At 41.2% G+C, this 26,219-nt stretch overlaps 1 protein-coding gene across 3 annotated transcripts in view; it reads left to right on the top strand.

Annotated features, from left to right (window-relative positions):
- The window catches only part of SOX5 (SRY-box transcription factor 5), a 359,749-nt gene that overhangs the window by 51,295 nt on the left and 282,235 nt on the right, over window positions 1-26,219 (top strand). Inside the window, exon 1 of one of the 3 annotated variants that reach the window (XM_065649592.1) lies at window positions 8,050-8,126. The exons of 1 other annotated variant lie outside the window; for it this stretch is intronic. In XM_065649592.1, coding sequence (XP_065505664.1) covers window positions 8,089-8,126 — 38 coding nt within the window. In that variant the 5' untranslated portion in view covers window positions 8,050-8,088. Of the gene's footprint in view, window positions 1-8,049; window positions 8,127-26,219 lie in introns of those variants that run through there. One more of the 3 variants, XM_065649575.1, reaches the window with a different exon arrangement.

The raw sequence follows: 26,219 nt of genomic DNA, 5'->3' as shown, positions 1-26,219 counted from the left end.
TAGAAATAGCAGTAACAAAAAGCCATCAGTCTGTTTTATACCCTACTTGTGTGTTTATTTCTCTATAGTAGTGGCTGAATTGGAGTCTGTGTGTTGGAAGCAGGAGTTCAGCTTTTTGCTTCGACAGAACCAAACGACATTAGTTTTGCTTTTGCTCAAAAGTGGAAAATCACTCATAAAACTGCATCAGGGCATCGATAAAATAGATGAATGGCTATGGTATGCTTTTGTAACTTTATAAATGAAACGTAACTCTACATACTCATTGACTGCTGTTCCAGTGTGCTAGGTGTAAGATAGCAACGTGTTTAATAACTCCTTCCCTTACAGAGATGCATTTAACATCATTAGAATCATTGCTTAATTTACAGTTTGATCTTCCCAGTGACATGTGTAACAAGTTAAATATCAGTAGAGTGCATTTAATAAACACTAATTTGTACTAATCTTATCACAGACTGTATATGTCATGTAGGGAACTCGTGTGTGGTAGAGTAGAAAGGGAATATATTTACGAATTTGTTCTGAATTTACAAACCGTATGTTTTAGCATCTATAGTTTTGAAACACTTACTCGATAGCGGTTACATGAATTCTTATGATTATACAGACTAAACCGGAATAAAACAGATAAGCAATTTGCAGAATGTTCAGATGTTAACTTTTTGTGTTCTTTGTCTAATTGCAATTGCAATCTAAACTGGAAACTGGTTTAGATAGAGGATATTTCTTACAAAAGGCCTAATTCTTCACTGCTCTTTCAGTAAGAAGTGAATAGAAAATGGAAATATTATTTGGGAGTACTTTATATTCTCACTTTTCCTCTAATCCAATGGAGTATATATGAAATGGAGGGCAACCGTGAATTGAGCTATATGTGTTTGTATAATGCCTACTGCAAAAGAGCTCAGGCCGGTGAGCTGAGAGTGGCTGCTCTCCCTGTGCTAAAAGTGTAACAAACCAGCATAATGGCACTAAAAGGCAGCGGCTTCGAGTGCAGAGAAGTGGACAGGAGACGTACCTGTGGACGTGGAGAACTTTGGTCGCAAACACCAGAACAGACTTCAGGACCAGAAGCGGAAGGCTGGAATGTCCTCACAAAGCACGTAGGACTAGATGGTGTGGATTATTCCAGGACACCCTTGCGCTCTTGTTATCGTTGCATGATGCTTGTTTTACATCAGACAACCAATAGAAGCCAATCTGTTTTAAACCAACCATCCTTGATGCACAGGTAAGTAAGAGCGGACTAGAGTGGAAAAAGCAGTTGGTTTAGAAATACAGAGGCAAAATGTGATTACCTGTCACACCATTTGGTGGAAGAGTTTAAAAATAGACACAGAATTGTTATTGGGGAAGTGCCGAGAATGTGGTGATAAAGCCTGCAAGAATTATATTGAGAGCCACGCAGAAAGGCCCACTGGGTTAAGCAGAAAGATCTCAGTTTCAGTGCGATTGGAGTCACGCTCAACAATTAGTATCTAGTTTTACAAACAGATCAAAGTTGTGCTATTGGGATACTTAGGTTCAGAAGCTCGTGTTTGGCTATAAAATTTAGGTTGCCTGTTCAGAAGAGACTGAATTTCTGCCAACCACTCCTCCGCACATGCACCGAGGGAAAAGGGAGCGATTTCCTTTCGGTGGGAGTTGGTTATCTGTATGAAATGAGTTGGGGTCACTGTTGGGTATATTGTGGCAGGCCATTTACGTGCTCATAGCACTCACTGGAAGTGACACCGAGGAGGAACGTTCCTGCTGGCGTTGTCATCCGAGCGGATGGGCACTGACACGGGCCTGTCACTCAGAAAGGATCATCCTGAGCAGGGTGGAGGCAGGGAGCCGAGGACGGGGGTAAGGTGAGGCTGTGGGCTTTGGTCAGGACGGGACGTTCTCAGCTAAATAACTGCGCTGAAAAATGAACGTAGGAAAAAGAAGAAAGACTTAAAACAACAGGTTCTTATTTCAGTAACGTTTTACGTTCCGAACCTCAACGAGAAACCGTAAATTAGGAATCCAGTTTAGCTTCTTAAATAATTTCAAGCACAGTTCCTGTCCACGGGTATGCTCTCTGGTTTTGTGACTATTTTTTTTAAGCTGTTCTGTTATTTTTTTTTTTTTCTTTTTCTTTTCAAGCTGCTTCTGTGCAGACCAAGGCTACTAAGACAGACATTAAGGGGACCATGTAGCTAACCAACAATGTAGAGAAATAACAAAACAAGCTGTACCCAAAATAATAAAGGAACGGGAGAGAGGTGATGACGCAAAATCAGGAGTGTGTCATCTCTCTAATTTTTCTGATTTTCACAATTAGAAGTTACTTTTTTGCCAAAATAGAAATGTAATTAATTTAATTTCAAATGTGTTTACATATACTATTTTTTTTAAAAAAAAAGTATATTATAGTTTACATCTGTATTAATTTTGAGGTTCTTTTATCCTGGCTGATGCAGCGTTGGCAGGATCAGAGAGTGCCAACCTACTTTTAAAAAAAATGATTAGGAACTTCATTGTAATATTTAGTGACCCTGAGGGAAGTTTGAATTCAAATTTTACATGAAGGTTCAGATTTCTTCTCAAGGGTAGTGTTGGTTCTGTTTTACAGGGAGGGTTGCAGATGGTAGGCCCCTGCTGAAGTTGCAAGCAAATAACTGATAAATGAGGGCTTCCTACTTGCAAATGAGATGATTTTACTTTTCCTTGAAGAAATTCAGTAAATTGAAAAACTCTAAATAGCGCAGAAATTTCAGTCCTCCAGACCGCCTTCTCCTTCTCAGATTTTGCTATACTATATTCAGCACCCAGTTTTGCCAACACCGAACATGCCTGATGTGGCATTTAAATTCTTTAAAAAAAGCATAGATTAGTTATATTTCTAAGAGTTAACTTCTTCTCTTGACACATGTACTTAATTCCCATTAATGGAAATGGCAGCTAGGCATGCACACTGAAAGGAAAAATCTGTTCCTAAGCATATGATCCAAACTGCATTGTAGCTAAACATTTCCATACTCTGAAGCACTCATTATTTGTGAGATATTCTTCATAGTAAAAGCATCAACCCCGCTCTGTTGTCCCTCCACTTTCTCCTAACCTGTTCCAAAACACCCTTTCTTAGAAATCTTACAGATTTGTTCTTAATGCTGCAGTTGTTTTGGGTGTGTGCCTAGAAAAGAAAATCCATTTAGGATCTTCAGAGTTTTGCATATTTTCTGTGAGAATTTTCCAGTAAATCATTCTGTGGAACATCTTACATTTCCTTGGACTTTGTAGGTCTCTGTTACTACAACCTACAGTGGAAACAAAACCCGAAAAGCTCTTTCTTTTTTTTTTTTTTCCTATCACTTCCTTTACTTACTGTATTTCAGCATCTGCAAAAGGCACTAGGCTAAAGTGCTATCATTTGATGATTTGGAAAAAAAAAAAAAGTTTAATGTTTTTCTTCTGCTAATATGCTTGTATAAAGACCTGTGGATTCTGTCTGTGCAATATTTCGGAGTTCTGGTATTTCTAACTTGAGCTGGGTGGATAATTTTTTGTTTCAGCTCTTGAACAGAGAACCACAATAGCAACAAAAACTTCAGTTAAGCACAAAAAATCAGATAGGAGCTTTTGATTTGAGCTCTTTCCCCTCACTCAAATGAAAATCAGAGGGTTTTTTTGTTTAGTTCAATCCAAATTGTTCTCTTTTACCTGGACTTGTTTGTTTTGGGCACTCTAAGGAAGCAAAGCAACAGGAATGCAGATTCACTGAACTGCTGGAGAGCAGTGGGGGCCGTTTCATTTTTCTCATCAGTTGAAGATATTTGAATTTATATCCTGAATTCTCAGTTTGAGAAGAGAATTGAGAGAACTGAACGTGAATCTCTCAGATTGCGAGTGGGTTTTGTAACTACGTCCCTCTCAGTAAATAGAGGCATCAGGGCTTCCTATTACTAGTCAAAAGTTTCAGGACAAGATAAAAATTCCGATGTTAAAAACTGGACAATTGCATATTACATTTTCTTCTTTCTGAGTTAGTGGTTATTTATCCCAGTTCCTCAGTTTTTCCAGTTTCTGATATGATAGCAGCCTTTGTGATATGTCCTGGCAATTTCTAAAAAACAAGCCTTCAAGTTAATAGGATATGATTTGTAGAAAGGTTTCAGAGATGCCCTCAAACCATTCAGTTAATTTGCTCTTTCTCCCTCTTGCAATTGCAGTTGAACTTACTATGAGAACATAATTTTATCGATAGTCTAATCAATAGACTGAGCCAATAATAACAATACAATGATACAGCGGTACAATACAATATTAATATAATAGTAACAGTAACTTTTTCCCTCCTTTTTGGACCCAACTCTGTTTCCCCCCACTCAGCTTGGAGAGTGAATTCAGTAGCTGCAGAAAACATAAGATGAAGGAAACCAGGAAGGGAGGAGTAAGTACCTGAGCACAACATGAGTTGGGGTGAGAGTAAATGTAAGTTAAGGTAAGGGAAAAGAAAGGTTCACATCGGAAGCATTCAAGGGAATGATTTCTGCTTCCTTTCTTGTGTTTCCTCTCCTCGCCTCTCCCTCTTGCTCAGTTATCTCCATTTTCTCCCCTGAACATTTATTTGCCTTTCCCCCCCCGCCCCCACTTTTTATTGTGGTTCTTTGTAGATGTCCTTGTAAAGCCAGTGTCCTGTTCCATAATTCCTGACGTTGATGGTGATTGTTCGGGTTTATAATCATATTAGCTGAGAGCCAGCAACCCAAGGGAGCTGCATTGTGCCGGGCAAAATACTGTTTTGGAGGAGTATGTGATCATTGCCCTGAAGAAACTCAAATAGGAAATTACATAGGAAGAGGTAAATACATGTGAACAGATGAGGGAAGGACGTGGTAGAAGAAGGACAGTTGTGGAGTGGAGCCAACTTGAAAAAAGGATATGAGGTTAGAGAGCTGAGTGGAGCCGATGTGGAGTTAAAATATGATAGTCTTTTTCGGCCAAAGACGTTGACATTTTTTTGAATAAAAGGTCTTCCTAATTTTCTTCCAGTTGGGCTTTCTGAGTAGCTTCCCACTGCAAACATCTCCCAGGGCCAAGTGTGAGGAAATAGGGGAGGCAAATCAATAAGTGGCAGAGAAGAAACAGCATTTATGGAGAGGCAATGGTGCATCAAGGGAAAATAAAAGACTGAAAGAAGGGCCCTCACAAATATGAATACAGCAATGAACTATGATTTAACCAAACATTAGATGTGAAAGTTATGCATCTGTGGGGTAAAAAAGATGAAACATACAACTCGTTTCAGCAACTTAAGGACTGTTGTCGACCGTGAGGCACATGGGATCTTTGTTTCTCATCCTTTTGCTGGAGTTGGCTGACTCCGTCAACTTGGGCAGGATACTAAGCCTGTCTGCATCTCAGTTTCCTTATTTGAGGCCAAATGCTCCTACTAAGTAGCCTCCTACTCCACACAGAGATTTGCTGATTTAAATGGAGCCCCTGCAGAGTGAGATACTTTTCAATACAAATAAAGTTTTGGAATCAGCCCTAATTATATTTATTACCTGCAGAGGAGTAATGTGAGACTTCATATGGTTTGAGACCCTCAGATGAAAGTATTTGGAATTGTTCTATTTAATCATCTGCTGCCCTTTCAATGTCTACTTCATAGCAGTCCTGAAAGGGCTAGCTACTAAATAACAAATGAAAAATCCTTGTACATATTAACTAGGTTTGTCAGACTCCTATGAATGGACCTCTGTGGAAAACATTATTTGCTAGGGGCTACTGAAGGAAGTCAGTTTACCCTGCCCCACAGTGAGGAGCCATTAGATCCACCTCATGCCAGAAGTTGACAGATTGTACGTGACTCCGCTCCGAGCACCGCGGTGGCGTAAAGCAGACTGGAGACAGCCTTCGCGGATCCGCTTTTATGAACTGTGATGAAGGCGCCTTTGCGAACTTCTCTTCGGCGTTTTGCTTCGTGAATGGTCGGATGCTCTTTGGGGGTGATGTGCAGAAGTTACAAGTGGGTTTGCTACTTGTGACTTAAAGGATCAGCCCAGACTTCTAGCTGACGATGCCTTTATGCCAACACTGGACTGGCCCCTATGTGAGCCGGCTGGTTTATAACATATGCATTGAAAGGGAGAAAGGAGCAAATTAAACAGCATAGCTCTTGGATATTAATAAAAATAATCATATTTTCTATTTGGAATTTTCTTAAGCTAGTGGGCATGAAAATGTTGAACGTGTTATGGCCACTCTGTGTGAATATGCGCATTTCAAAAAGTAAACTTGCTTTCTCCGTGTCACTGGGAGGTGGGGATAAGAGGGAAAGAGAGGAGGCAGTGGACCTAATCAAACTGTTGTGGGGTCAGAACCTCATGGTTTTTAAAGTCCCTTAATGTTGTCCAGCTGCAAATTAAAGGAGGGGAAAAAAAAAAAAGGAATCAGGGCTGGGGAACTGGAAAGAATGGAGTATAGATATGTGGTTGTGTGTGGGTGTGTGTGCATGTGCGTGCTGAAGAACAGGGAAACAGTTTTGGGTTTTTGTTGTGGTTTTTTTTTTTTTTTTTTTTTTTTTTTTCCCCCCCGTTTCTCTCCCCCTCGTTACTGGGAGCTCAGTGCCAGGCTGGACACGGGCCGTGCAGACTATCGAGCCATTGTGCGCTCGGCTTCCAGAGTAGCCCCTGGCTAATCCCCGGGGCTCGGAGGGGAATTTCCCCGCGGCGTTCTCCCGGCCGCCGTCTCCCCTTTTCCCGCCGGGGCGGTGCAGCCCTCCCCGCCGGAGCGGGATGCGGGCTGGGGATGCGGGGCTGGCCCCAGGGGGGATGCCCGCGCCTCCGTCCCCCCGTGTCCGAGGCCCGTTACCTGCTGTCTAGAGAAGTGGAAGTGGCGCGGAGGCTGCGCTGCGCTCCGCCGGCCGGCCCAGGGGCTCCGCAGCCGCGCTGCGTCCACCGTGTTATCAGGGGTGTCTGGGCAGGGGGAATTAGAGCCATCCACAGCGGAGGGGACCCCTCTTGCTCGCTCAAAGGGGAGGGGAATAAAAAAGATGGGGGGTTGGAGTAAAAAGAAAACAAGAAAAGCCCTAGTGGAGGAACGGAAAGTTTATTTTTGTTGTTGTTTGTGAGAGTGTGTGTGTGCGCGCCCGCTGGTTTGGCATGTGGCTACCTTTTCCCTTGCACACAACAGGGCCGTTTGATGGAGTTTGGAGCTGAGGAAACTTTGGTTTTGTTGCCAGGACGGTTCGCAGCACTTTGTGGAAAGCAAGAGCTAACAGTGAGACCGACAGAGTGAGTGACAAGTTGTTTACAGGTTTCCTTGAAGGGGCCTCTGCTATATTTCAATCTGTCAAAGTTGCTTTTCTTCCCTCAGAACAATGCCTGATTGTTGTGCGGGGTGGTTGGGTGGTTTTTTGTTTTTTTTTTTTTTTTCCCCTCCCCAAAGAGAGAGAAAGAGGGAGAGAGAAAGCAAGAGAGTGCAGAGGGAGGGGGGAGAGAAAGGAATGAAAATTCTTCGGAGCACAAATGCCTTTGGTAACATTTTTATGTGTCTAATCTTTTCTCCCCTATTTCAACTCCGAGAGAGTTGATAACTGTTTCAATTTAATCAGTCTGCTCTTGTTTTATCTTCTTTCTCCACTGATCTTCCTCAGCGCAGGGGATTTGCTCCTGGTTTGCCGGGTTAGGTGGATTGTCGGGCTCTTTTTTTTTTTTTTTTCTCCTCTCCTCCTCCCCCCTATTTATCCCAACCCGCCCCCCCCCCCCCCCCGCCCCGGGTTTTAGGACATCGAGCGAGTTGACTTTTCCCGTTCCGCGGCGGCGGGCGAGCAGAATTAGAAGGCAAGGACGGGCACCCCGAGGTTGCCCAGCGCCCGGCAGCCGCTGTGGGGGGAGCTGTGCGAGCAGCCTGCTGCGAGGCGCGCTGCCCCTTTAAGAGACTGGTCAAGGAGTCCTCGCTCAGAGCGAGCGAGCCGGGAGGGAGGGAGAGGGAGGGAGGGAGAGGGAGAGAGAGAAAATCAATCGGTTTAGAAGGTTTGGACTCACTTGACAGGTTCAGTTGGAGGCGACCATAGGTGGCTGCTGTGACAAAGGGAAATTGTGCTTTTCCAGCATGCTAACTGACCCTGATTTACCTCAGGAGTTTGAAAGGTGAGTCGAGTTGTTGGGGCGGGGGGGCCGCTGCCTTTTGCGTTCGGGGCGGGGGGGGGGAGGGTGGTGGTATCTTCCCCCCCCCCTTTTTTTTTTTTTGTTCTGTTTTGTGTTTTGTTTGTTGTTGTATTTTTTTTTTTCTTGATTTATACGAGCACGCGTGTTTGCGCGCCTGTGCGCGGATCGGCTGCCCGCCGTGCGGGCTGGCAACACGGACCCGCGGGGACGGGCGCGCAACTCTGCGCTTGGCAGCAGGCCGGGGAGATGCTCCCTCCTCGGTGTCCCCGTCGCTCCCCCCCCCCGCCCCCCGAGCGTTACCTTGGCTATCCAAACGGCGTGTCAGCTCGCCGGGCGCGGGGTGGGGGCGGGGCGGGGGAGCCCGGCGGGCGCCGCCGAGCCCCTCGCCCGGCCGCCCCGGCGGTGCCACCCCGGCGGCTGCGCCCCCGGCGCGCAGCTTTGTTCCGCTGCCTCGGAAGCTGCCGTGCCCGCCCTCCCAGCCCGCTCTCTCCTAACCCGAACCGGCCCGCCGGAGCACACCGAGCGAGGTGCCTTCCCTCGGCAGCGCCTCCCCGCCCCTGGCCCGGGGACTCCCCCGGCGGCTGAGGATGCCCGGGTGGCGGGCGAGGCGGGGGGTTCAACTTCACCTCGCCCTCCCGTCAAACTTGGGAAGGCGCTCCGCCGAGCACATGACCTTTTGTTGATCTAGTAGGAGCGATTATTTTTAGGCAAGTTAACATCCCGGCCCTCAGTCAGGAGAACATCCTTCTGCTTGAAAAGGGAGACAAAAAAAAGAGAAACCACAAGAAAAAGAGTGAAACTCCTGTCTCCAAGTTTTGGCCGTCACCTCTCTCACAGAGTGTCAAGAGCGGGGTTTGGGTATGACGTAGGCGCACCCGTCTCCCCCTGCCCGAAGCAGGAGCCATCCCTGCCTGGAATTAAGTTTTTGCTGTCACTGGCGACGGCTTGTGACCTCCGAGAGTTTAGTCCTTGTTTCATCCGATCTGGCGCTCTTAAGAGGTTTTGAGGCGTTTTCTCAGGCACTGGTACACACATCCATTGATGATCCGGTGTCCCTTCCCTCTGGCTTCATTTTTAAAGGTTATTAATAGTCCCCTGTGCGGCTGCAGTAAGCAGCCCAAACTTTCATTTCTAAGCGGTAAATAAAAGAACTCCAGGATGCGTGTTACTTAGGTTTTTCTCATCTTCGTGAAAGCTACCTCCTGTATAAACATTTGGTTGTATCTGACTATGCAATACAAGCTAGGTGCTAGACCAGCTGGTTAAAAATATGCTAAGTCAAGCTGTTCATCGTTCAAACCTACTGAATTTGATAGTAAAGGCATAGAAAAGAAGGCAAGATAAAAACATTTTAAGTGGGCTGAGGAACACGCATGCAGAGAAAGGACAGGAAAGAACACTTGAATTAAAAGATCGGAGAAAAATAAAATTGGGAAATGCAGAAAAGAAGTATTTTAACGCTTTCAATCCTCGCTGTGCAACTAGAACACTTCCTTACTAGAAAGTGGAATTGGCATGGTTGCACTGCTCCAAGGTCGTCTTTAATACAATTAATTTTCCATACTTTTTGGAATACTTGATGTTTTTCTTTGGTTTGTTATCATTACAATAATAGAACAAAATTGGTTTTGTTCATGTGCATTGTATTAACTTAGTTCAACTACCTGAGGAAACGGTTACTGTTTCTGGTGTCGAATCTGATCTGGCATCATGATCATGCATTTGCCTTGTTCATACAATTAATACATTCAAGTATTTCATATGCTTCACTGAGATTATACATGGAAATTTATAAGCAACCTATTTCGATTATTGTTTGAACTTTGTGATCAACAGAATACTTGTAAATTCTGTGAGGCAGAATGAAGTCCTTTCATTTTCCTATTCGGGGAGTTTTTTAATCTGAAGTTTCTCTGCATTCTGAATATATATTTATACGAATTTTATATATAAGGAAACGATTTGGGAGAAAACATATTCCTTACGAATAGAAGGAGCTTCTCTACTTCTTTTCTCCCCCCCCCCCCCCGCCCAGACATACCTTTCATTTTCAGAGATCCCATCTTTACTCTTGTAAACATTCTAGTTAAATAATCAATATGCTGCTCTCATTTTGCTATGCAGATAATACTAAGCAGTAGAAAAGGAAAGCAATAAAAACGAACCTCAGGACGTATGATTTTTAATTTTTTTTACCATTTTTCCTCTGCAGTTGAAATTTGTAATGCAAACCAATATCTCTGTTAATCATTACCATTTGTTTACATTGTGTGTGTTTGACTATAGTTACACACACATACATGGAGTCGATACTGTCCATGTAACATGTGTGTGTTTATCAGAAACCAGCCATGAGGACACACTTTCTCTGACACACAGATGCACAGACCCTCAGACACACACATGCTCACAGAGTTTGCATGTGTATATGCACACAATGCACAGATGATTGTTTTTTTAGATGATTGTGGCAGACTATTTTCTGAGATTCTCAGTAAACACAGTTCTTGGAGCACATTTCTGCAGTCACTGGGACCCAGCACGTCGTATCTGCCTGACCGACTTTAGTTTTGCTATTACTTTCCATCTCCCACTATCTTAAACTTGAACAGCAAATTACAAGGAGGTAAAGATTTATCAAGCAAAGTTGTTTGCAGTTCATATCTCAGGGTGTCTGTATGTATCACGGGAGGTTATTAATCTCTCCTTATTGTCTCTCCCGTGATGGTTCAGTGTATCCTGGTAAACTGTTCAGAAACTTTCAGTCACCCCAACTGAAGGGATCTGGATCAAGGGGACTTGCTTATGTGTCTGTGGCCATTATCGGGGCACTCGCGATACACACTGGAATGAAAATGATCCTCGGTGTCAGACGAATAAACATTCATTAATTCATTCAGCATGACTAGTAAATTGCAGTAGGTTTTGTGAATTAGCAAGTATAATTAATTACCATACCAAAAATGAGAGGGTTTTCGTCCTTGAGTGAGAAGTTACTTGCACGTCTTTATTTCTGTTTGTGGCGGCTCAGCTGCTTGATTGAGAGGAGCATCAGAATGTGTACGCTGAGGAGGATGATGTTTGCAGAAAGGTTGTAGCGAGAAATTATAACTGTAATCTGCTCCATTTGTTACACAGGGGAAGGATAACTTCTGGGGTGGACTTTGTGATGTACCTGTGGCACTCTGAATTGGCTTTAAAGGTCTTGAAAAGAATAATTCACTTGTTTTTTAGCTTTTTGTGTGTGGTTTGGATTTTTTTTTTTTTTTTTAGCAGAGGTGTCATTATACTTGAATATAACAAGTGTGGCCACAATAGAAAGTTTGCTTCATTGAGTAAAAAAGGTGGAGATAATGCAGCCAGAACCATCACAACAGCTGTGAAATTTACAGAATGATAAAATCTCAGAAATGCCCAACATAAAGTTTTAATGTCTTAATAAAATCTGATAAATGAAAAATAGATAAAGTGACTGCTTAACAATGTCCCTAGTGTATGGAATGTTCTTAAACCCAAATTAATTACTGCATATTTACATTTCTCTGTACACTATGAGACAGGCTACGCTGGGCATCCAGACAGAGTGCTATCCTTTCTCTTTCGCCTTTTTTTTTTTTTTTTAATTTTTAACATGCCAATTCAAGGTAAAGAGGTATGCAGTGTTTGTGGAAGCAAGAAGGATGGGTTAGTGCTTCCACAGGAAAAAGGGAAGAGCTAGAAAAGACAAAAGGCGTGGATGGGAGCACGGGGATGGCAACAGTAGAACAAGTTTAACGTTGACAGTCACCAGTTCTGTGTACTCGAAACATTCTCTGTTCTAGCGACTCGCTTGTAGAAAGGAAAAGCTCAAGGATGTAAAGCAAGGCTCTGCTGTGAGCAAAAAAATATACTTAGCTGCTTCACTGCTGCACTGCACGAGTCATTTCAGACTCCCACTGAATTTATTTTGGGGTCGTACCAACACTGTCAAATGGAGAAATCATTTTCCTAAAAGGAAACTTTGCGTATTCCTAAGTGCTTTTCTTAGCTAAAGTTACCCTAAAAGCTTTCTTCTTCTTCTGCATTTGCTGAGAATTTTGGAGAAAGAATAATACCTTTCTATTAAGTGGCTTGCTCAGAATGACGTCCCGCTCTTCTAAAATCTACCTGTAGAAGTAAGAGTGATTATTCCTTCATTTAAAAGAAAACAATGGGATTTCTTTAAGATCGGGCTGAATAGCTTTTACCTTCCGCTGAGATGTTTTGAGAATTATTGCTTACCGTTGTGGGTCTAGGGGTCTGGGATCTGAAGAATAAATACAGTGCCACTTAAAAGTTTCAGATATTGTTTTTTTGCAGTGGTGAAAATTAACATGATTTTATTTCTCTGAGATAAGGCTGAAGGAATTAACGCGTTTGCAGACTACTCATTAATGTCCTGCGTGCGCTAATTTCATTTGTTGTGCTTATGCTTAGCGAGGAAGAAGTCGACTGTTACAGATTACGGATTTTAATGAACATCTCAATAATTTACCAGTTGCTGAAATTGTGAACTAGACTTGGAAGGCAAAAGCTCAAATGAGAGAGCTGATGAGTGACACACCAGCCCGCACAATTCAAGTGTTGTATTCATTGCATTTGAATCAAATCGGGAGTTTGGCATTACTAATTCTGGGTGGCTGGCTCATCATATGCATTCAAGGAGTTAATTAAAACACACACAAACACATACACACGCTCTCCCACCAAGCATCTTGCGATGTTTATGTGCATAGTGTGTTTGATTGGTACCTTTAGATAGGAGAGGAATTGTTTTCCCTTCTCTTGCTGTCCAGATATCTTAAATATATAACTAGTTTACAAAATATTTACTACTTCTCAGGGAGCTTTTAACAAGCATTTATGGCTTTATCATTTAGGAGCCATATAGTGTCTGGTTGAGTTACTTAAATGTGAAGCTCTCTTATAGGATAGGCATACATGTCTGTGTAATGTAGTATATCTGTGGCTATATGAAATACACTTTTGCTGTATTTATACAGGAAAAAGAGTATCTCCTCCCAAGATAGATTTATAGTTTCTTTGCATGCTTTTCATACTATACTTAAAAAAATCTCCTTAGTGTTGAATAGGATACCTGCATGTTTGCATGTCAAATACCTCTGCCTTCGTCTTGCAGAATCAGTTTGACGTCCTCTTGGATTTTTTTTTTTTTTTTTTAAATTTTATTTATTCATTTCTTGCTCAGGCCTGGTTGTAGCATAATTAACTTGTAAGTGGAGGAGGGAGAAACATGTTGTCATGTTGTACCTATACACACTGGAAATATTCAATGCCTGTGAATTCTGCTACTGTAGGCAAGTTAAAAGCAGCGTTCACAGCAATTAATCAATAGCTGGAGTACGTCTCTGCTGATGGCAAGGAGTTTGTTTAACAAGTAGCATCCTTAGAAGCAAAGCGCTTTTCCCTTTTTAAAATATCTGTGGATTTTTAAGGTAGAAAATGTGCAAAGTCTCCTGAACTTCCTACGAAAGTTAAAATTATGTTGTATTTGAGCATGTTAAAAGCCACGCCGCAAATTAAGCAAATCCTTGCCACGTTACGGTATTAGCTAAACCAGAACTTCTTGAACTTTTGAAGCGGGTTGCGTTTTTCTCTCAAGCGTTCGGCTTCGGGCAGCGGGCGAGCGATTTGCGGTGCGCTGTACCTGACGGGGATTTACGGCTTTTGTACCTTTCCCACCTCCTCCCGCAGACCCCCTGCCGAAACCCCGCCGCTGCCAGCGGCCATAAAGTTTTCACCCACGCCTTTGCTGAGGGTTATGAGGCTCGCCTGCGGTCTGCCGCCCAGCCCGCCTCTCCAACACCCTGCCGGGGGAGCCGGCTCGCTCCAAGGGGCTCGTGCCTCACCCAGGGCCAGGCCTGGCCCCGCGCCCCCCGGCCTCCGCTCGAGAGACGCCGCTTGGCACCTCCGCGCCCAGCCCAGCCTTCGCCAGCCCGAGAAGCCGGGAGTCTCAAAAAGTTGTTTTTCCCGAGCCCACATGTCCTTGTGACAGTGTGAAGTTCTGCCGCGCGGTAGTTGCCGGGAGAGAGCAAATTTGGAAAAGGTTTTGGAAGAATTTTGGTGAGCGCTGCTTTGCGGGGGCCATGGTACTTGAGAAGAGTGTAAGGAGCGAATGGAAATTGTGAGATGCACAGTGGTAATTCAGAGAAGCTATTTATCTCTTTTTTTGAAATGGATGCAATTTTTAATTTTTTAAACAGAAAGAGAAGGAAGGGAGAAAGACGTGGTTTGCTTGAATCATTAGATGTTAAAGTGAAGTTCAGGAGTGTTAGAGGTGCTCTCTGTGGTATTGGGGGGCTTGTTTGTTTGTTTTGTTTTGAAAGAAATTTGCAAACGTTTTCCTGCCCCCTATTTTTGATCTGGCTTGGCACTTCTCTTCAACTTGGCCTTTTGTCACCTTGTTTAAGAAAAAAAATAAATTTCAACACGATTATATTTGACTTGTAGAACTCTGAGAGTTGAAGTGAGAATCAGAGAAAGCTTAGGGCTCGTTTTGATAGTCTGGAATGGCTTTGACCTTATTTCCCTTAAAAGTATTGTGGGAATGATCAGGTAACGTTTCTCCATTCTCAAATCGTGATTATATTTGCTATTTTTAAAATTTATGTTTGGTACTCCACATTTCCTTTTTATACTTTTTTCTCCCCCCTGAAAGATCAAGTATGGAAATTCCTATCGGCAACTGCTCTTTGAGATCTATAATAATTTTATTTTATTTTGTTTTGGCATGTACTTCTGCTTTTGTGTTTTCTCAAGTTCATATAGACTGTCTTCATTGTGGGTGGTTTTTTTTGTTTTGTGGTGGTGGTTTTTGGTTGTTGTTTTTTTTTTTTTTTTTTTTTTCCCCTAGCATGTGGGCGTCTGCATGCTACTCGATCGAAATATATCATAAAATGTTACCTTAGTGCTAATTTTCCTGTGTGGTTGTATTACGGTCTTACTACCATGTATTTGTTTTTGTCTTACTAATCTTAACATAATTTTATTACTTTTGGGGGCAAAAATATAAGCAGAGTGAATAGAAATTTAATTTTCTTGTCTGAATAATCAGTTCTTTTTAGTAGTGAGGAACTCCGTGTGTGCATGGGTATGTGCTATTCTTGCATATTTAAGACCGTTGTCTACATGTAATGTTCTTCATGAACCTTTGTAGCTCTAGTGAAAGGAGATCCAGGAATACAGTTTATATGAAGAGAAGCCCATATAGTTTGTCGTGCTCTTGGTTTCTTTGGTGCCGAGCCTGTCATTTTCTTGATTTTTTTTTTTTTTTTTTTCTTTTTTTAAGAATGTGGGACTGAGAAGATGCCCTGTGTTTCATCTCACAGGTTGAGCATGGGCAAAGATAATGTATCTGATAGTAAGCTGGAGTTACTTGCCATTGCCAACTCAATAGATAGACCATAAAACCAAAAGTAAGGAAAATGTTAGTCGTTCTGAACAATCTTTATTTTTTTTATTCCTTTTTTTTAGCCATAGTAACATGAAAAAATTTTACCAAACTTTTTTCTCCAGTTAAAATGGTGAGCCTCAAAAACATCTCAAGATTATGAGTACCCATACTTACAGACGCATTCATGTTTGTTCTCTGTAGCTTGGTATGGCCGTGTACTGGGTTGCATTAAGTTGCTTTATCTTCAGTTTGTTTGCAATCCTGAAGAGATTGTGCTTTAACAGAGTGTGATGTGACTAAAACTCATCACCGTTGGAGAGACCCAAGTGCATTTCTGCATACAATTTTTGTAATTTTGAGGTGTTCGTGTTTCAAGAGAGAGAATGTTGAATGAAGGGTGTGAAGCCTACGGTGTCTTCTCAGCTTGTGGGCTGGCCAGCCTGGGTTTGGGTTGAGGTGCTTGAGGGGAGCTTTGTGCTGATGGGGAGCGTTGGGTTTGCCTGGAGAGAAGTCTTCTGTTTTCAGAGAAATTCCCTTAGCGGCCTCATTACATTCATTTTGTAAAACAAGACTGAAAACATTTTCTCCGAAGGTTTAGTCAAGTTTCTATTCATAGGGTTTTCTCCCTAAATTTTGATGCCGTGGCCTCACTGGGGTAGAGGCTTTTTTGGATAGAAATGAGATGTGTGGGAAGGTGATGGTTGGTAAGGGCGGAGGGAAGGATGTTCTTACCCGCTTGGCATGTCTGTTAACAAACTGGGTCATTTTGTTGTGTTGTATTTACATGACTTGTTCCTGTGCTGGTGTGAAATGTGAATCACCAAAACATGCTGATTATTTAAAAAAAAAAATAGGCTAAATGAAACAAAACTGAAATAGAACTGAAAGGCTAAATGAAATCAAATGAAAACAGAATATGCAACATTATTCTTTTGGTACAGTTTCCTTCTGCAGTTGCTGAGTAAAGCCAAATAGGTTTCTTTTCCATTCTGTTAAAACATATCCAGGCTTTTGAGTTTGAAAATCTCAGGAACATATAAAATACATCTTTCTCTTCGGGTTCAGCCTTTGGTTTGTCTTTTGCTCATGGCTTTTGGAGATTTAAGTAAATATTTATGGTCAGCGTGTTGTAAAGAAGGCTCTTGATTCTCATCTTTGTCGAAATAGTAGGAACATTGAGTTTGATTCTGGTTTTGCAACTGAGATTAGGATTTGGCAGAATTTCTCAGTGGAAGGCTCTCATCCTTTGCTTGTGTTTTATAAGTTCCGCTTACTTTTGCTGTTCTTGCCTAAACTCTGAAATTAATTGTGTGACTCGGCAAACCACATTAGGCTATGTCGTTTGCACGAAATACCATGCAAAGTACGGCAAAAATACCATGCCACTCTCAAGTATGCCATGCATGTCTTTTATAGATAATCTGCATGTGTATTAGTGTCACTGATTTAGTGTGTTTTTGTAGAGTGTGAGCATCCTGAATCAGGATCCCATTATGCTCGTCACTGTACAAACACAAAAAAGAAGGTTTCTTTCCATTCCACAGAGCAGCCTTTGTGCTTAGAGCTTAGAGTAATATCAATGTGTCTTTGTATGGGGAAAATTTAGAAACGGAGAGTAGGTAAGAGATCCCTAGCATGGCTCATGAATGAGATTTCAGTCCTGAAGCTATGCTTTAGAATTTATAAATTGAGCAATATATGTGCATGCGTATCCTCTCTGTGTATTTTCTACACATATGTATGTAGAAGTTGCTTTACTGTTAGAAGTACTGATAATAAAAGATTCATGCATCCTGTAAAGTCTTTTGATTAGGAATTCAGAGCATTAGGAAAGCATTAATATACAAATCATGAAGATTTCTGTGTTCTTTAGATTGAGAAACAAGACTAGCCTCAACCTATAGATGAGAAAAGCGAGGGATGGTGTCACAAAATCATTTTCATGGGTAGGTATTAAAAGATACTGACCTGTAGTCCTGGTTTTTAACCTCGAGACCCTCCTTTTCCTTCTTGAGGTCCTGTGAACTACAAATTACAGACTTCTGTCTGTCCAATTATGATTTCTCAAGGTCTCATTCTAGCGAGATGAACTATAATATTCAAATTACTTAAATATGTAAAATAGGGACTTTGGAGTATAATTAATAATATAAAGAAATATTTACAGCCCCAGCCGCGTTGGTTGGGGCTAGGAGGGAATACTGTCTGTAGCCCCTCCAGTTAACTCCCTTCTAAACTAACTCCCTACCTGGAGAGAAATTCAGAGAACTGGAGTTAGGTAGCAGCACCCGCAGTGTTTAAGCAATAAATTGAGAGACAATGTGTGCTGGTAACGGTCAGGTAAAGGTTTCACCCTGGAGAACAATTAACATCTTCAGCCTTATGTACAAGAGCTGTCATATGTTTTATAACCTAAGGACCAGGCACTAGGGGAGTCCAGGAAAAAATTCTTCACATGGAGAGTATTAATGTGAGGAGCAGACTCTACTGAAAGCAGCAATGTAGGCAGCCACAACGAGCTTAAAAGCAAAACCCACACTGCAGAACACAAAATGCATTGTGATTCTTACCCGCGTATTTGACATCTGTTTTTATAATGTGTGACGGAGATCCAAAATGAAGAAAATTAAACAGGCTTATTAAAAGGGAGAAATTATTTTCTTATTCATCTTAGAAGTTCTTCTAATCTGTTTTAGTATTTTTTTTTCTCATTACCAGCTGTCTGCTCAGTAAGAGTAGAGCTGAATCGCTGGAGTCTGCAGGTAGATTTAGATCTAGTCTCTGTGTTGCATCTCTTACTACACACCATTGAGAAAATGAGTATAAACTAAGGAGTCCTGGGTAAATTTGATCTCTGTAGTCTATGAATATTATGACTGAGCTATTAAGCTGTTTGATAAGCTTTTTAAGAGGGAGACTACTTTCAAGATAACGGTTTATAACCAAGCATGTTCCATAGTGTTTCAGTAGTAGTTATTCAGCAGTGTGTTCACAAAGACCTATTTTGTTATAGAGCCAGTCAAGACATCCTTTAAAAAAGTGCCTATTCAATTCTGCATGTTTGGATTCAGTGGCGCCGAAGTTCAGTGTCAGGTCCTAAAAATGTAGACCTAATTAATTAATGTTCATCTCAACTCTATGAAAAAGGCTCATGTTTTTCACTCCAGTAAACCAGGATGGCATGAAATGGTGACCCATGAGGAGATCACTGAGCAGAAGCTCGACTTCCCTTCGTCTGCAGCAAACTTCTGTCGGTTGCAGAATTTCTGAAGCATCGGGAGAGATTTCTGCAGATCTGTAGGTTTCAGAAGTTCTGGGTCGGTGTTAAGACACATTAACTTATCTGTTCCTCCTAAACAACTTGTGTCCCTCCAGATTAGAATGATGAGAATGGCAGTGATGAAAAGGTACCTGAATACTGCCAGGACTAACATCTGGGCCTTAGTGGACTTGGCACTGTTCACAAAATCAATCTCTGTTTTGAAATTCTGTGTTTCCTAAGGTAGTAATTCCCAGCCATGTCCACCAAGGTCTTAAGCGAGACCTCTGTGCAAAACAGCATTCTTCCAAATATACGTTCGTTTGATAACCTCAGTTGTCAAAAGCGTGACCTCTGTTAATTTGTCACCAGGCAAATTATTGTCACCAGTTCCTAGATTCCATGAGAACCCCAGGCAGACAGCAGAGCCCCATGCTGGTAAGCAGTTCTGGTTTTGCTGTTTGTGGTAATAAACAACCTACTTACAAATGGGTCGACTGAGGTACCTGCAATGGAGGCGACCTGCCACGGGTTGTCCACTGTTAACAGCAGTGGATACTTGGAGGGCTCGCTGCCCTCGTCTGGAGCCGATATCCTCCGGAGCAGCATAGCCTATATTATATTTTTGTTTTAAATAAACTAAAGAGTTAGCAAATAAGACGGACAGAGTCTTATTGTTAAAATGATTTATAGAATTTCCTTCTTGGTGTTTATTAGAAAGATGAATGAAGTTGCTGCTGTTATAGTTGGCTAGAGTCTGACATGGAAAGCCTGTATTTTTAAAAGCAGCTATAGAAAATTAGAGTGTAATAGAAGTTAGAGCATCATTTTTTAAAAAAAAGATAAATAAAATAGCTTTTTACATACACGTGCAGTCTATTGAAAGGCTACCCAAAGCACTGATAACAATTTAAGAAGATGATCTTTTGCCTTAATTATACATCTGGGAGATATTAGCTGAACATTTTGTGGAGAACTGCGAATACCTTAGTTGCCAGTTGTCTAAAATGCTGCTAATGATTGCTTCAGTGCCAGTGTTTTGATGGCTAGAACCTAGGCCTGAATATGAATACAAAGAACTCAATCTAAAAAAACCACGTGTGCGCACACACTTTTTATACAAAACAGATTTCAACCATCTGCTTGGCACTTAGCTTTGCAACTATAGGCTCTGATATGAAAGGCAGCACTGTCCAGGTTATGAATGGTATCACTTTTATTGGTACCTTAGAAAAACTGTAGTGTTTTTAGAAAGCTTATGTATCCAATGGTTTTCTTCAGTGGAATAACGAAAACAACTGCCTTAGCCAAAATTTTTTGCCTTCCGTCGTTCTTCTGACAGCAGCAGCATGTCCTTACTCTTGCAAAAGGAATTTTGTCGCGAAGAAAAGTTTCTGTTCTGCACCTCAGCATTTCCAAGTGTATCGGAGGAGTTTAGATGAGTGGCCCTTAGAACTGACACCCCAGATGGTTTATGACACAAAGCACTGTTTGCTTAGGAATACGTTGTATAGCAGAGTCTGTTGCCCAAGCACTGCGGAGCGTGTCAAATCAGCATGGAAGTTAATGGACCAAAAGCCCTTCTGAATTTAACACTTTCCCATTTGATCTGAATTTACAGCTTTAAATCACGACCATAGTTTTCCTTTAGTGGTGCAGTGGTGGAAAGGAAAGTTGATAGCATAAATTACAGGTATATAATACAATCGTTTTGACCCAATTCATCTGTTTAAAGGTTTAGGATGAATGAGACTGATAATCTTTGGTAAAAGCCTATTCATGAAATACTAATTTGAAAAAAAAAGTTAGGAGAAGATTTGAGTATGTATTAATTTGGTACTCTAACCAATCCGTGTTTTACTCTTAATGGGTTAAGCAGAAGAAAATGTACTGTACAAAAAAATCAAAAATCTTTGGAGCATTCACTCTTTGTTTTCAATTTATATTTTATTTCTTTGCCTTTTCTAGATCTATCCTAAAAACGTGTAGGAAAAAATATGTTTCTTCTTTGCTTTTCTTCTTTGAAAAGGTTTGATAGTATTTTCCCTTAGGTGCACGTTTGGAAAAAGATGACGAAAATGCAAGCTCCTTCATGTAACAAAGCCTCTGTGTTTGGCCATCCATTTAGTGCCGTGTCACATTAGTACTGCGTTGTTAACACCTTTGGACAGGGCTAAAGGTTCTTTGCTGCTGTGTCTAGAGAGCTGCTTATATCAGATCATAATGCTGCTGGCCGCTTTTCTCAAGAAATGTAATTTTCATTTAAAAGTAGGTCTGGATTGTTTGCTTCTGAGATGTCAGGAGAGTGAATAAAAGGACTAATTGTTATTTACGTTCTCATTTCATAAAGATTTCCTTGTCTCTATGTTACGTGGTCTCGAAAAAGTACTGCTTTTAACTATTATATTTTATTTGCCTGAGTGTGTCTTTTTGTGGAGAACATCCAAGATGATGAAAGAAAGATAAAGTTTGATCTCTATGGATAAAATTATGATAATACTGCAAACTTAAAAGCTTCTGTGCAGTTTTAGATGAATCATAATGTATGAACATCAAAAATCCGACTTTAAAAAAAAAGTACATGTGAAATAAGCCTTAGCAGTATTAAGGTTATAGCCCTAACAAGCTAATAGACTTGCAGCCCTCTGTATTACTCCTGTCCTCTCTCTTCTTTCCTCAGCACTTCTCCTTTCGCCTTCTCCTCACAAGCAGTTGGGTATGCTTTCTACAGGTAGAGATTAAAACAATAAACTTATTAAATTAAGAAGATTGTGAGGCCCTCTAGGTGTTGGTGGTCCTGGAAAGCAAGAAAGCCAGTTCTCCAGCCGCTGTGTCTCTGTGCCTTTCCTTAGGAACTCTACTGAAGTTACTTAACCATTTTATTAGGGAAACAGTTCTTCATGCTGGATGCCATAAAATGGGTTTCTTCAGGATCGGGAAAAAGCAGCCTATCTGCTGTTCAGCATTAACGATTGCACAAGAACAAGCTCCTGTACTCAAGGACGGGTGACGAGAAATTCTGTAACAAACACTACGAGCAGATTCATCATGAAACCTTTACTATTCGGTCCTCGTGTTCTTGGAAATTTTAGAGGGGAAAGTCTCCTTGACCAGCGTCAACAATTTGGTCGTTTTCTTTGCTTCTCCCCCTTCTCCTTTTAGGTAATATAGTCATATTTATTGTCAATTTATTTTCTGTAGATTACTCCAATCCTCTGTGGTTGGAAGGGAGATCCGGAGGGCGTGCATGGCAAGGTACATTTCAGATGGTGGTTGGTGGTGTGGGAGGAAGGGTTGGCAGGAGGAGGCAGAGGGTATGAGAGTGTAGCTACAGTTTTAAACAACCTGCCAATTGTCCCCCTTTTTATTAAAATGGAGGCTTTCAAGCCAGGTCCCTGAACTGTTTAATTTGATTTACACTGTTAAGGCTAAGTTCTCCTAAGTTAATAAGGGCTGAACAAACACCTTGTTCTCTCCCTTCTTTTTTTTTTTTCTTTTTCTTTTTTTCTTTTCTCTCTTCTTTCTTTCCACCACTAAAATTCAAGTTTTGTCTCTTTCTGTTGGTTTTAAACAAACTGCTGTGTTGTGTCACCCTTCCCATTAAGTTTAGACATCCAAATTACAAAAAGCTTGAGGTGGAGAGAGGCTGGTTCACAGAGGACAATGCACTTGGTGCATCTAGTGTGGCTCCGTCTCCTGATTTTCAGCCAGTTCTGCGCTTCCATTAGGTTACAGCTGCATTTGCATTAAAGCTGGGTATGAATGTCCAGGTTCAAAGGTTGGACTTCAACTCTCTTCATGGCCTGTCGTTGTCGTAATCCGAAATAAAATGAGGTTGACGGTATGCAGGTGCCAAATGGCTATGGAATAGCGGCTTGCCAGTTTCTTTGACCGTCTAGCTCCAGTGTATGAGGCAAAGTGAGGTCAGGCACGTGTCAGTACAGGACTTCAGAAATCCCTTGAAGCATTATGTGCTCTTTGTGTCTTCCAAGAAACCCTAGGTACAGATTTTGAAAGTCTCCAGAATGAAGTTGGCTCCTACATTTCAAAGGCTATATAACCTCTGTATTTTCGAAGATTCTGATGTTGTATTTAGCACTGAAAGCAGGAGTAAAGGATGAACATGTGTGTAAGAAGACTGGTTTCCTCTCTCATTTTTATCTGTGTGAAATATCAAAGTGAGTGCCTGAAATAAATCGATCTGCATTTTTAGACCCGTTTATCAGGCGGAGTTCAATAAAGCAATACACATGCATTGTAATTGTGAACTACTGCGCAGATGGCTTGTTTTTAATTTGAGAGGAAAATAACCCTGTTGAACAGGAGGGTATATGTAGCACCAAGGGTGGGTCTTGTATCGTGTTTTTAAGTTTTTAAAAACACTTCAGGAGAGTAACAGGTAAAAGTTGCTGTTGACCAGGCACCAAGGGCCTTGTGTCAATCTGTTTTTCAGCAAATGGGTTTGGTGCTCTTGTTGATAGTCTCAGAAGAGAGGCCAAGGACTGATGAAGTCCAGAGAGCACTGCTTGCCCTCACCTCCAAAGCTTTTATTACTGGCTCCTCTGCAGCTCTGGGTAGCAGGAACATCACAGGGAAGTTTGTTCTTCCTCTCTCTTTGCAGTATCGTCGTGTGAATGAACAGAGGCTTCGCTTGTCGTTCGGCCTCCTTGCACAATCCCCACATTCATGTACGGTCGTACGGCCCTGTCCAGCTCCCACCGAAAACAATCGTGAGGCTCTCATTGATTTAACTTGGGTGTTGGATTGGGCCCATTAAACGGGAAGAAAATAAAGTGGAAGCCTTGTTAATGATTCCTATTGATGCTTTTCCTGGCACAAAGCACTGCAGAGAATTGTTTTTAGGTGAAATACAGTTGCATCTAAGTATTACATTTATTAGCTTTTTAAAGGAGGAATAACCAAACTGGACATATGGGGTGTCTGAAGTGTGATTGTGTGAGACTAAGATAATTTCAGGAGAATAGCTTAAGTTGCAGGATATGTGTGATGCCCTTTGTATACAAGATGTGGGATTGTGGAATTTATTTTGCATGCACTGGTTTCCACTGAGAAAGAATCTAGAATGCAAATATATAGTCATATTTAGAATATATAAGGAGTGCAGCCTCGCTGCTGTAGACTTCAAGACCCATTAATCAGGCCTTGATAGTGATGTGATCTCTGGAAATACTTCAGTTAAGTAGGTTTAATCCTTATTAACAGTAAGTTGCTTGAAACCATTTTGAGTAACGTCTGAGAAGGAATATGGTAGATTGAACACACAAATAAAGGCCAAACCTGTTAGGCTCTGAGTGGCTGTGAGTCCTTTGAAGTTCTGTAGATTTTGGACTCGCTACAAGATCAGGACACTAACAAAAGAGTTTTCACCTTATCTTCGTATTTTTCCACTGTATTTGACAATGTCATTTCCACGTTGAAATGGGGTACTTCTCATGTTTTTGACATAAGGTAGGTGTTGCCCCAGCCCTCTCCTTTACTTGGTTAGAACCTGTGTTATAGGCAGACATTAAACAGCCAGTTTTCCTGAAGCCTGATTCTGAAGTGTTCAGGTTAAATAATGTACATAATTTCTCCATGTTTTGGAATGTTTCCTGTTGACTTCAGTGTGATTTAGCTGTGGATGACTGTGATCCAGAGCTTTTTAAGAGCCAGAAGATGGGAGAGGGCACTGCGTGTTTCACTGCTTTCTTCTCATTCATAAGGAGGGCGAAGGGAAGGAATGAAATGGCAGAGCTTTTGTTGCTACTGTTTTTTGGGAAATGTGCTCAAAGAACTATTTTGGAAGATGATGGTGAAGTTGTTCCTACTATTTGCACTGCATTGCCAAAACATTGTGCTCTTGTGTGAGGTAATAGCTGCAGTTTGTGGTGATATTGTGAAAACATTGGTTTGTTATGATGATTGCGGAAAAAATCCCAGATACATGGTAACGTATTTGTAATATTTTATTGAAGTGAAACATGGAAAATACAGCATAGCTTGGAGTCCTCTTGGGCTGATTTCATGTTTCAGGAATGAAGAAGCATTTGTACAAAGCCTAAATGGGTGTACATGACATCAATTAAATAATAGATTTTGGCCCATTGTAGTGTAGTATTTTTATTTTTGAGTATCACTGCTATGTGTTACATTTGATTGGTAGTAGGATGTATTGCTAATAACCCAAATTAGAATTTATATTTTCTTTTTGTTCTGTGAAACAGAGGCAATATTAACTAAAAGCATTACTGCTGGACGCTGATGTAGAGTAAGGAATGGGACATATGTAATACCTTACAGGTTTTACACTGTAGGCAGTGAAGGCTACGTAAGTATCTAGATAAGCAAGAAAAAAACAAACTCTTCCTTCTCAACGTCTAATCTTGAAGTAAGGCACACAGGATACTAAACAGGAAGAGATTCATCCTGTCCCTTCACACACTTCAGCCAACAGGCTGAGCTCCTGGGTTTCCCAGCTATGCTGACTGGGAGATTTGAAATTCTTTTTTGAACTTTTGATTGCCTCTTCGTTTATGCAACCTGTTTTTGTTTCTTCTTTAATTCCTTTTTAGTCAATGGGCGTTACTGACTCTGATAGCTTGGATAATGCTTTTATATATATTTTTAGTTTATTAAAGGAATAAAATTAAAGCAACACATTATGGCTATGACACTCCAAAGCTCTAGTTGTATAAAACTGCTTGTTGTCCTATTTTGATGATTTTATATGCTTGCAAGGTATGTGGGTTCTTCAGTTCAAAAGCTCTACTTCACCAGCATTTGGTGTCTTCCATCATATTCAGATAATCAAGCCAGAACCTCTAAATGTTTAGTAGGAGTCAGTTGCAGGAGGGCACGGGTAATAACTGTTATCAGGTTGTATGAGAAACAGGTTCCCAAAGAGGTGTATTAGAATAGTATGTCACTATACCAGCAAACCAGCACCATTTTTGCTTCATCCCTTTTTTTTTTTTTTTTTTTCCTGTGACTGTTTTCCTCTCCTTTTTATCACACATTGCAAAAGACTGCTTTAATGTATTTATCTTTTAGAGAGTTGAAACTTCTGCAGTGTTTTCATCGTGCCTGTTGTTATGGTGTGTCACCTGTAAAGCAGAGCAGTATCTACAGCAGAGATGTAATAAATGACCACAGTCAATTACTGTGATGAACAATTGATTTCTGGTTTTTGAAAGTATACCTTTAACAGTTACTCATATGGATGAACTATCATCTTCTTTATGTGAGTTGTGTACAGAAAGATAGAGGCATGATACATGTTATTACTCATGTAGCTGTGTCAATAGTGATATAAGCTATATAGATGTGACAAATGGACTAGAATAAATAATGGCAAAGAACTGAACTAAAATAGTTTGCTTTAGGT

The sequence above is a fragment of the Caloenas nicobarica genome, chromosome 1, assembly GCF_036013445.1.
Source record: "Caloenas nicobarica isolate bCalNic1 chromosome 1, bCalNic1.hap1, whole genome shotgun sequence".
Classification (NCBI taxonomy): Eukaryota; Metazoa; Chordata; class Aves; order Columbiformes; family Columbidae; genus Caloenas; species Caloenas nicobarica.
The sequence above is the reverse complement of the archived record's forward strand: the minus strand, read 5'-3'. Positions and strand labels throughout refer to the sequence as shown.